The 12,375-nt window shown below is 33.6% G+C and overlaps 1 protein-coding gene across 3 annotated transcripts in view; it reads left to right on the forward strand.

Moving 5' to 3' along the window:
* Nucleotides 1-12,375, forward strand: part of CEP295 (centrosomal protein 295) — a 50,235-nt gene that overhangs the window by 11,590 nt on the left and 26,270 nt on the right. For 2 of the 3 annotated variants that reach the window (XM_033121503.1, XM_033121502.1), the window contains 5 exons: nt 2,227-2,322; nt 6,078-6,218; nt 8,515-8,698; nt 8,923-9,078; nt 11,784-12,002. In XM_033121503.1, coding sequence (XP_032977394.1) covers nt 2,227-2,322; nt 6,078-6,218; nt 8,515-8,698; nt 8,923-9,078; nt 11,784-12,002 — 796 coding nt within the window. The remainder of the gene's footprint in view (nt 1-2,226; nt 2,323-6,077; nt 6,219-8,514; nt 8,699-8,922; nt 9,079-11,783; nt 12,003-12,375) is intronic. The other variant, XM_033121504.1, reaches the window with a different exon arrangement.

Raw genomic sequence — 12,375 nt, forward strand, 5'->3', positions numbered from 1 at the left:
GAATTATTTTGACTGTTAAGAACTAGGTTATACTAATTCTTTACTATTAGAATTCACTGTAGATCAAAACACCATTTGTTAATTTTAAATTGTATGAGTAACACAAGTATATCTGTAGTATTTAAAAATAATGCTACAGGGGGTGGCCGGTTAGCTCAGTTGATTAGAGCGTGGTGCTAATAACACCAAGACTGCCGGTTTGATCCCTGCATGGGCCACTGTGAGCTGCACCCTCCTAAATAAATAAATAGATAAATAAGTAAATAAATAAATAAATAAATAAATAAATAATCATTTTACCTGTAAATACTTTAGTATGTATCTCTGATATATAAGGACTTTTTTTTGTAAGCACAATACTAATGTTATTCCCTATTTCATCTAATATCCAGTCTGTGGTTCAGTTTTCCCCGGTTGTCTCAAGAAATCTTTTTGTTGTTTGAAAAAACCTGCAGTGTTTTTGATTTTTTTAAAAACTGAATAGTTTGGCCCTTAAAAAAAAAAAATGTCCTTTATATATATTTTTTTTATTTGGATTATTTGCTCTATAGACTTTCCTACATTCAGCATTGTAGGAAATTGTACATAGATATCATTTTATAAATAAAGAAATTAGGTTCAGATAAGTTAATAAATTTACGTAAGATTACATAAAGTAATGAGAGAGGTCTCTTAATGGGAGTAAAATGTGTACTTTTGTGGCTTGGAGCTGATTTTTGAAAAAAAATTTATTAAGTAAAGCGGAAATTATTTTTCAAAGGTATTGGTTCTCTTGTTCACATTAGCTTGTTGTGGTTATTGAGATGGCTATTTGGATGATTATCAGAATTAAACTGTTATTTTTATCTAATAAGTTAAATAGAAAAGAAAATTAAGACCTAAACAAATACAGGAATGTCTAATTAGTTGTATATACAAGTATATATATGTGATCAACGTTAAGTACTAGATGTTTGCCTCTTAAGCCTTTCCTTTTGTCAGCCTTCCTGCTTTTATGTTGAGCCATCTGCCGTGCAACATTTGATCCAACAAAATACAAATGGAGCAGTCAGATTTCAGTCACTCCCTCAATACCGTGTTAAAAGGCAGGCAGTGTTTTATCCATGATGCCTTTTGATTACCTTTGTCATAATTCCTAATGTCCCTAACAAGCCAAGGTCAAAAAAATTTTCAAAAAGCAAACAAAATAGTGTGTGTAAGTGATTTGGCAAATATGAATTACATGTAAATGTGAGGTTATAGCTTTTTCCCAAAACTTTTTATTATGAAAAGTTTCAAAATTTTCAAAATACAGAGAAGTTAAAAAAAGAGTACAATGAATAGCTGTTTGCACTGTGTATAGATTTCAAATAGGTGTTTGTATATATGTATGTATTTGAAGGTAAATTGTAGAGATCACCTTTTACCCTAAATACTTCATAATGCTTCTTGTAAGAATAATGATATTCTCTTATGCAACTACAGTATCACACTAAGAAAATTATTGTTAACTCCTTAAAACCATTTAATATACAATCTATAATAAAAATTTTCCAATTGTCCCTAAATTGTCTTATTTTACAGCATATTTTCTTTTTTTATACCAGGATCCAAGTCAGGGTTCACCGGTTGCTTCTGATTATTTTGTCTCTTTGGTCTCTTTTAATATAGAACATTATCTCTCCTAACCCTAGCCAACTTCATTATTTCAGATTTTTTGAAGACACTAGACTAGTTTCTCATATTATGTATTTGTCTCGTTTAGTTATGGTGGTGATTACATGAGATAGCCATCATAAAGGTATATTTTTCTATTTTTAATTACCAAGTAATCTGGGAGATGATATTTGGTACCAAGCAGGTATCTATTATTCTTCTACATGTATTCATTGGCCTACTTCTATTTGAAAAAAGAAAAGAGAACTTTCTCTTATTAGTGGGCATGAACCACCGTAACCAAATGATCAAACTTAGAATCAGTAATAGGAGAGCATCTTACCTTTATGTGCCTATTGATATGATACATTAAATTATACAGCATCACCTATTTAATATTCGTGACTAAATATAATCTAGCTTTTAAACCTAAATTCAAGTTTAGTGGAAATACAGTGCACATGATCCCATGTGAAAAAAACAAATAAGGATAACTGATGAAAATGCAAAATTATTTTTTTGCGTTGGGTCCAGCTTTAAATGAAAATTAATGCGTTTAACGTAATCTATTTTCTGTGCTCCGTTTTTCAGAACATCGAAGTAAAGAGGATTTCTAATGTGAAAACAAGTAGTTCTACCTACCATCATCTTCATACTTTCGTGAATAGAGAGGTAGACACAAAGCAGGTGATTGACTTACTGTTTGTTCATGACCGTCACTTTGTTATTTCTCATTGAATTGAGTTATAGCTTGGTTTTGTATGGGTTGTTTCCATATATCAAAATTTGAACAACTCTACCAATGCTATAGAGTAATGATGAAAACATCTTTGATGATGAAAACATCAATATGCTTTGAATTATCATGTCATGTTTAATATGAATGATGGTTTAATATGATTGAAAGGAGTTGGCTATTTAAATGGTTATATTTTAAAGTAGCTGATTTAAAAACTTTTATTGTAAAAATAATACATGCTCTTTGCGAAAAATTTGGAATTATCCTGTTTCCCCGAAAATAAGACCTAGCCAGACAATCAGCTCTAATGCATCTTTTGGAGCAAAAATTAATATATGACCCAGTATTATATTACATTGCATTACATTACATTATATTATATAAGACCCAGTCTTATGTTATAGTAAAGTAAGACCGGATTTTATATTAATTTTTGCTCCAAAAGGCGCATTAGAGCTGATTGTCCGGGTAGGTCTTATTTTCGGGGAAACATGGCATACATTCAAGCATAAACTGTAGGAAAAACATGTATTATTTCATCACTAAAAGGAAATGTGATTAATATGTTAACGAATTCTTTAGTCTTTATATATAACTATACACACTTTTTAAAACATGAGTTTTGTAGGTGCTTAATATTTCGTCAAAGAATTTATTTAACCATTTTTCTATTATCCCATTTTTTTTCTTCTGTAAATAATGCAAACATAATGATCTTATATGTTTTTGTCTACAACTCTGTATTCCTAGAAGAGAACTTACTGGTTCCAAACTGTAACATTCGGCAGATACTTGATATGGATCATTAAATTGCCTTTTAAAAAGCATTAGGAATATATGAGAATGGCCATATTATCAGACCCTTGTCTGTGTGGAATATTATAGTTTAAAAACTATCTCCAGTCTTAATGACAAATGATATCTCCTTGTTGTTATAATTGTTATTTTTTTGTAACAGTGGGTTTTAATTTTTTTTCCATGTTGGATATGTTTGGCTACTAGGAAAATCAGCATTCTAAGTTTTGCATTCATTTGGACTTTAGAGTGCCACAAACACACATTTTGGTTGACTACTTAATAGCAGGTATTAAAATCAGTATTCAATCAAGACCTAAGATGAATATCGTCGTCATAGAATTAACTTGTAAGAATAAATATTGAGATTTGTTTAAAATCGTAAATTATCACAAGTTCAGTATTATAATACAGGAATAATAATTTTAGTCTATTGCTAACTTGCTTTTGTGGTTACTAATACTACATTTTTGTAGTATTAGATAGATGTTCCTTTTCAACTCAGATTAATGAAGAAAGACTTTTTTTGCCTAGCCCTAATACAGGGTACCACTATTGGTGTTACAGGAAGTTATTAAACTTTCCTCTTTAATAGTAACTAAAAGACCTACCTCCTCTTCAATTTCTGGACTTGAAGATTGGATCAGTAGCTATAATACAGTTTTAGAAAAGCAGTCCCACAAACTAAAGCGTTCTAATATTTTCTTTTTACTTCTTCACACCATCACTTAGGAAAAAATCTGTCCTTAAACCTTGGGTTTAAAATATGGCAAAAAAAAAAAAAAATATGGCAGTGGAACAATGTGCTTGGTTTGCAAGATAACAAAATTATCTCTGAATTTTAATCTGCATCTAAGCTTATATCACATGCACAATAATTTAGCATCTTTCCTGGAGTGGAATGATAGGCTCTTTAGCAGGTTTCTGTAAAAAAAATACTTGCACTTTTGGCATATATGTTTGGTTATTTCTTTAGTAGCTTCCTGCAAATAAAGTATTTTCATTTATTCAGTTGGCCTTTTTAACGTGTGAGAGCTGCTATTATGTTTTGTTTGAATATCCTGGTAAAGTACTTCTAAAATCTCTTGTATGCCACAAAATTTGTCGTTAGCTAAAGAATGATGAAAGTGGCCTGCTGTATTCCTAGAACCATTCGTTCTCTAAATTATGTTTTGCTGCATTTACTTTCTATACATGCAACTAAACAAAACATCATATGCTTAAAATTCCTAAATTACTCACGGCCTTCATCATGTCTGTTCTTTGACAGTGACAGTTGCATAGCACTTTTTAAAAATGGATTTTTCATTCTAGAAATATTTTTCCAATCTGAGCCATTATGTTGGTTGCTGTGAGACCCAGGAATATCTGCAGACAAGTAAAGCAGAAACAGTTAAATTCATCAATTTAAAAAATAACTGATGTGCAATCCAAATGTCTGATGTACAAGATATAGAAGTAACATTATTTAATATCATTTACATTTTGTGCACTGCAGATTATAATTCATGAAAAATTTTTTCAGAAACATGTTTTCTAAAAAGAATTTTTGCTTGGGATTCACAGTTTTTGCAAATTTCACATACCTTTTGAAATCAACTACTGAAAATGGAATCTAATAATTATTTTAGTCAGATTTTTGTTTAAATTTTTAATTGCATTGACACATATCCATAAAGGATTGTCTTCCTAAAGCATTCTTGTAAAATCTTATTTCGAGGTTTGGACAATAACAGTAAAATTTGTTTGGGGTACTTCATTTTTCTCTAACTCTTTATTTTCTTCCTACCCTTTATATTCCTCATTGTGTCCAGACTTAAAATGTCAATCATGAATGTTGCATGTTTTAAAGTTTTTCTTCCCTTAAAATTTTGGTTTACCAAAATTCACATTCTGCTTTTAATTTACCCTTAAATGGTGTGAAGAATCCCTAAATGGAATGAAATATTGTTCCTGAAGTTCATTTGTTTAATGTTACACATGTTAATGCACTAAATAATTTTATGGAGATTATAATTTTGATTTAATTTAACTTTTGTTGTTCTGCCCGGCATATTTAGATTGCATAGCTATAGGCTCAAAAAGGATATAATATTTTTCATAAAGTTGTTTGGCCATTGCATTCTCTCTTAATATATTAACTGTCAGTCTCCTTACCTATTTATCTCCCTATTTGAGAGTTTTAAATAATTTAGCATACATACTTAATAGCTTCCATGGTCAACCTTAATTATTGTTTCACCTGATCAATAGATTTCAACATATAAAATACATAAGATTTTTACTTAAAGTTACATTTTCAGTGTTTACCTATATTTGAAACTGAATGTTTAGATATAATAGTAAATCCAGGTTATGTGCCTCTCCCCCCTTTTCGTATTACTATTATGTTAATGAGATATGATGACTGAGAACAATCTCATAATCATTGGTTATGCACAATTTCTAGGAAGCCAGAAATTATATTAAAGTAGGTGTTTTGGTGCTTTGGGCTTCCTAAGGCCAAAGCTAAGCAGCAGATGTTGGCTTAAAACCAAAGACAAATCTCCGTGCTTCTCTAAATGACTTACATAACCTTTGATGTTTGTGGTTTCTTAACTACTAGCTTTGTGGGTGTTTACCTTTCAACATTGTCAGTTTTAATAGAATTTCTCTATTAACAAAAAATGATGGAGTAATGCATTTGAATGAGTATAGCGTAATTTGGTTTGAAATGAACTAGTAAAACTAAACCAACAATTTGATCTTTTTCGTAGACACATGCTGATAATGGTGGGCACTTAAAAACAACTTTTGTTATAGTTTAATTTTAGATAAGTAGAAAAACATCTTAAAGTTGCTTTGTTTTTTAGTTATCGCTTTGTTTCACACTTTTAAATTGTCTAAAATATTACTGATTGACTGCTAGCCAGATCCTCATTTGGCTGCTGAGGAAGAAGCTAAAAGATTGGAAGAAATACAAAAACAAGCAGCGAAAGAGAGAATGGAACAGAATGAAAAGGCACATGCACGGGGTTTCCAAGCAATGAAAAAGATCCATTTGGCTCAAGTAAGAATTAAATTCTGGCTGTGACCACTACAGATAGATTTACAGATAGCATCGTAGAGCTGATCAGTGAATGTGCTCACATTATGGAAGTGTGAAGAATGTGAAAATATGGTCTGAGTCATGATTTCAAGTTTCCAGACTTTCTTTTACCTCCTGTTTCAAATTCAGCTTGGGCGAAGCTGTCTGTTCTCACTTATAGTATATTACTATTCTAAAACTTTTACTAATGATGAATTTATTAAAAGTTTAATATTTTAATCAGTTCAAAAATAGCATGGGAAGAAGTCACTTTTCTAATTACTTGAATTGCATTTGTGATCTGCAAATTTTAGGATTCAGTTCATTAAATATTTCTTGAACAAAAAGTGCTTGATGGCTTTGCAGAGAATTGATTCAAAGGCAGAGACATGGTCCTTGCTCAAGGAGCTTTGAAAAAGCAACTGTTGCGGAGTTGCAAAATACATATAATGAAAACTGGCTTTATCATTTTTGCTTCACTTCTGTCATGCCTACTCAGTGAGTGTTTATTCTTGAAACAGCATAAAAATGATTCGTCTTTTTAGGAGTCTGATTTTATATTCTGAATTTGATTGATGCATTTGGGTGTTTTAAATACTCATCTGAGGAATGAGTTTTTAAGTATTTTTGGATAGGAATTAAATGCCTATCTTATTAAACTATCTTGTATAGTTTGGACTGAATTATGACATTCTCCCTTAAATTTTTAGCTTTTATAAACTGTAAGTAAATTATGACTAAAATAACTGAATGGCTGAATTATTAGCAGGAATTCTCATCTAAGTTTTAAGCCTATAGAAAAGAAGTGTGAAAGCATCATAAACTGATCACGTTCTTGCACAAATCAATAGTATGTAATGGTTAAGAAAGTAAACTCCGCAGTCTGCCTGAGTTTTTCTCCCTTCTTCACTGCTTTGCTGCTGGATCTCAAGCAGGTTACCTAACCTCTCTGAACTCTGTTTCATCATCTGTTTTGTGAGGATGAAATGAGCTTAGTAAAGCCCCTAGAATTGTGCCTGGAATTTTATAAGCTCAGTGGTAGTGGTAGTTGTTAGTATAAGTAATTCAAGTAGAAAAATATGTAGTGATTTTAGAAAATTTAATGAGATGATTTGAATCTTAATGTAAATGAAATTTATTCATAATTTGAGTTTCAGGGCATGGCAAAAAAATTTATCTTCAAACGACAAGATATTTAAAACTTTACATAAGAATAAGTAGTGTGTGTATGTTATCACTTGACAAACACCTTGTTATTATACAGGAGGCTGTCCACCTTTTTGTAGACTTGGTGTCTCTTACACAAAATTGGCACCAAAACCGTGCAGTCCCATTACTGTTAGAGCATTTTTTTTTCCCCTCTCTGAACCTTTTTGCTGTAGACCCCGTTGTGCTTTGGGATCTTATTTCCTGCTAATGTCTATTGTAACTATTTGGCCTCTACCTGCCTCTTTAACTTTATCTTTTTTGCTTTACTACCTTTGCCCTCTATGCCCTATCCATAATGAACAGCATACTTTGAACACCCCAAGCCTTCATCTCCATACCTTTCTGTTTCAGTTGTTACTTCTCTCACTTGTACTCTTCCTTCACCCACTTTTGTCTTGCTAAATCCTCATCCCAAGGGATGAGAGCTTTTGTGTCCCTTCCCTGTCCTCCATCACCAAAATTCGGTTGGATAACCTCACTAAAACATTTGTTTAAATTTCCATATTAGCTAGACTCTTTAAGCTAAAAGAGATACTTACAGATCCCCTTTAGTCATAGGGATTTCTAAGAGTGTGAAGTAATAAAAAGTATCCTCTGTTAAGCACAGTCACTGGTTCTTGGTGCCTACCTGAGACTGGTATATGCTGCTGGCTCTGAGGAGACCTAGCAAAAAGTACATTGCAGGAGCCATGGCAACTTACATAGAACGTAACTTCATGACTGTCCTGAGAAAGAACTGTAAGTGGCAGGTACTTTTGAAGCTTTGTGGCCTAGTCAGTACCACCATCTTACAGTACTTGCTAACAGAATACTAATTACCTATTTGTTGGTCTGTAGGCTATAGGTGAGATTATGTCTGTAGCATCTACCATGGTATCTGGCATTCCGTAAATATTTTTTTGAATGAATAAATTAACTAATATACTTTGGGGGCAGAACAAATGGTAGAGGAGGAAAGGGAACCCCAGGCCTTGTTCCTCAGGATTTCTCCACTTTTCCCGCACTATTAATGTTACTATCCAAAATTTGTGACTCAGCTGTTGTTAATTAATTTTCTTTATTCTTGAAGAATCAAGAAAAACTAATGAAAGAACTCCAACAGCTACAACAAGAGGACTTGGCACGTAGGAGACAGACTGTAGCAAGAATGCCGCCACAACTACTTGAACTTCCATACAAACGTAGTGAAATGAAAGAAGATTGGCAAAGAGAGCTAGAATTTGCCTTTGAAGACATGTACAATGCAGACAATAGTAAGATATTTTCAGTTAACTTTCAACAATTATTTTAAATGTTTTGGTGGGAAAATATATTTGTATTGATGAAGCAAGTTTTATTTTGAAATGAATTTTCCATTTGAAGGAGGCCCTCACATTTTAGACTTAGAAACTATGTATGATGTCCTTTAAATTTTTATGCTCAAGTTCTTTTGAGTCGTTTTTGGAATGGAAACATGTCTCTCTATTTCTTTATTGAGAGGTGAAAGGAAACCTGATTTTGCACCTTGAACCAGAGCCTTTGCCCACTGTGACTGATCAGATCCAAGATGAAGAACTGGACCTTTCAATGGAGCAAGAAAATTTAGGCGAAACTGAAAACCTTCCAGCGACAATATGTTCTAGTGAAGCAAACGGTAAAAAACTTCTGAGCTGAATATTACAGTATTTCCTAGAAAAAATGGTAATCATTTGCCAACAGTTAGGAAAGCTGGGTCTACGTTAAGTGCAAACAATGACTAGTACTCATAGGAGTGACAGAAAGAAGAAACAATGTTTTCCGATTTCCATCATTAATGATCCTTTTCATATACATAGGAGGAAAGTTCTTTTATTCATATGTATATATAGTCTGAAGATTTTTAGGTTATTTCGTTGAGATATTTAATTCTGAATTCATTTGTAAGGTCAGCAATTTTTTTAGACTTCCATCAAATCACCAGAGATCCTACGGTGTTCATTACTGCTGGGCCCTTCATGTGTAATGACGAATAGCACACACTGAGATCTCTCTTCTAAACTTTCTCTTGCTCTTCACATTCTGAAATTTTTCACTGGGCTGTCGCACAGGTACTTAAAATTTATTGTCTAACGTAAATTTATCCTCTCTTGCCTACTGACACCTTCCTGTTAGGGTTTCCAGGTGGCAATTCCCGCCTGTTCCTGGGAATTTTTTTCGCTTTCCTGTTCCCGAATCCCAAGAAAAGTTGGTCAGGGAATCGGGAAAATCGGCTCCTTGAACCCAGTAATACCCACAGTGGGAAATAAACGTACTACTCACAGTGTATCTATCTCTTAGACAGTTTTCCTGTTTATCGCTAGGGTTTCCGGGCGGGAATTTTTCTGGACAGGAATTCCCTCCCGTTCTCAGGAATTTTTTTCTCTTTTCCGTTCCCGGATCCCAAGAAAAGTTGGTCGGGAAATCGGGAAAATCGGCTCCTTAAAGCCAGGTAGTTAGTAGTATTGGCTGTCACTTTGTGGAAATAATTCATCACGGAGAACAGAAAACAGTTTGTATCTCGGGAGTCGGGAATGGGAAAGCGAAAAAATTCCTGAGAATGGGCGGGAATTCCCGCCCGCCTGGAAACCCTACTTCCTGTCTTCCTCGTCTTAGTGAAGGATACCACAGTCTGCAGTTATCCAAGCCAGACAGGGAAAGTTACTTCTAACACCACACTCTCTTTTACTCTACATCTCCTTAAACACCAAGTCCTTTTTATTTTGACCTCTTTTTACCCCCACAGTACTGGTATTGCCTTTGTTCAGAACCACTCAGGCCTTCTTAATCATTTTTACCCTACACTGTGGATGGGTAGCTTTTTGGGGTTCCAGCTTTATGTGGGTCTCCTATCAGACTCCCTGGGTGAGGACTCTAGGCTTTATCCCTGCCCCTATGCCCACAGTCTGTCCAAACAAAGTGTCAGGTTATTGAGGTTTGGCGTAAACTTCAGAAGATAGTTTCAGGGCTCACTTGCCTTCCAGAATTCCCACTTACACTTCATTTCTGGCCTCTACAGAATCTCTCATTTTCTTGCCAGATCAGCCTTTAAGAAGATATTTTATTGTTTCACCCAACTCTTTTAGTTTTTTCATTGGGAATATCATTCAGATCTCTAGTTTGTCAGAATTAGAAGTCCTGCCTTATCTAACAGGACAGTTACTCTTCTGCTCCTGCCTCTTCCATCTGGGATTGCTGGCTTGGTGTTGCCAACTGTCTTGATTGCTCAAAAGAACCTAGGAATCCCATTGTTTTTAAATCCTTATTTTTAAATACTGGCAATTAATTTTATTTCTTAAAAATGAGTGAGTCACAGATTAATGGTGAGTGAAAGAAGCCAGGCAGAAAAGACTACCTAAGTGTAATTCCCTATCTATATGACGTTAAAGGAAAAAAACATACAAAACTAACCTGGTCTAGAATAGAGGTTAGAATAGGGGTTATCTTTAGGGGTGTATTGACTGGCAAGGGACGAGAAGGAGTTTAGTAGGTGCTGTAAATGTCCCACATTATGATTTGGATGGTGTTACATGGATATATGTGTAAAGTTCATTGAGCTGTGCACTTAGATTTTGTGCAATTTATTCTTTGTAAATTATAACTCAATTAGAAAGTTTAAAGAAAAATGTGGATCAGACAAAACCATAGTCTACCAGTTTTCAACCTCTGTAGATTTTTTAAATATTATTCCTTGATTAAGGCGGAGATCTATGTGTTCGCAACTTAGTTTTGTCCCCTTCGAGATTTGTTAGTATTGTACTGAGTTTTGGCATTGTACCATTTGGAAGAATATTTTGAGGAAACAACTGAAGAATTTTTTTTAACTGTAGAGGTCTCTTTATGATGATAAGTGGGAATAATTTAGAAGCACTTGATTTGCTTTTAGTTTATAACTGGTATTGTTTTCCTCTAGCATAGTGCCATATTTGGCACAGAGTCATATCTGGGATGCTTCTCTAGCACAGAGTATAGAACCTTATAGCACATATTTTGAAGGCTAATGTTGCCCACAAATTAATTAAGAGATATGCATTCTGACATCATTCAGCAAGCAGAATAAACATGTTCCTGATAAGTTTTTAAGCTGGAAATTTGTGTCGTACGCATATTGTTGGGCAATAGTTGAATTTTGGTGCCTTTATTTAAATTTAAGTTGAAAAATTATTTCTGGTTATAAAATTGTGATTGGGGTTGAATAGTATAGTATATAGTGTTAAATAAAGAGGAAAATAAAGTTGTGCTTTTGTTTTAACTGGTGGTTGTAGCGGTAACTAAGTATAAAGATAGAATAATTAGCCTGGTATATAACAGGTGCTGAATAAGTTATTTTTCTTTTCTTTTTAGTTCCCTTGGCAATGAAGACCCACCAGCTCCCTTCAAAACTTCTTTTCAAAAAATTATTAAATAAGATCCGAAGCCAAAAATCTCTCTGGACAATTAAATCCATGTCTGAGGATGACAATGAAATGATGACGACTGTTAATGAAACTGAGAGTAAAGCACCAACAGTTGAATCAGAAACAACGACTATTGAAGAGAGAACATTATCTGGGCAGGAGCAAGGTGCTTCTCTCCAATAGTCTCATTTTGTAGTCCATCAACCCTCTCTAAGTTATTCAAAACTATGCTCATTCCTGAAAAGTCTTATAGAGGTCAAAAGCAAGAAAACATTTTAAAGCCCAAAATGCTGCTATTTAAAGGCAATACACGTTAGAAATTTTAGTGAATCTCCTTCCAGACCACTTTCAGTGTAGTAGTGTTATTCATATATATTAATCCCAATGTAATTGATGAAACAAAATTAACCAGTTTCCTGTTGTTAATGAATTTAGGCTGGGTCTAAGTTTTCTTGTTATTTTTTAGGCTGCAGTGAGCATTCTTTTAGCAAAGTCTTTGCCCACATCTTTAATTATATCCTTAGGAACAACTCTTGAAA

This window comes from Rhinolophus ferrumequinum, chromosome 11 (genome assembly GCF_004115265.2).
Source record: "Rhinolophus ferrumequinum isolate MPI-CBG mRhiFer1 chromosome 11, mRhiFer1_v1.p, whole genome shotgun sequence".
Lineage (NCBI taxonomy): Eukaryota > Metazoa > Chordata > Mammalia > Chiroptera > Rhinolophidae > Rhinolophus > Rhinolophus ferrumequinum.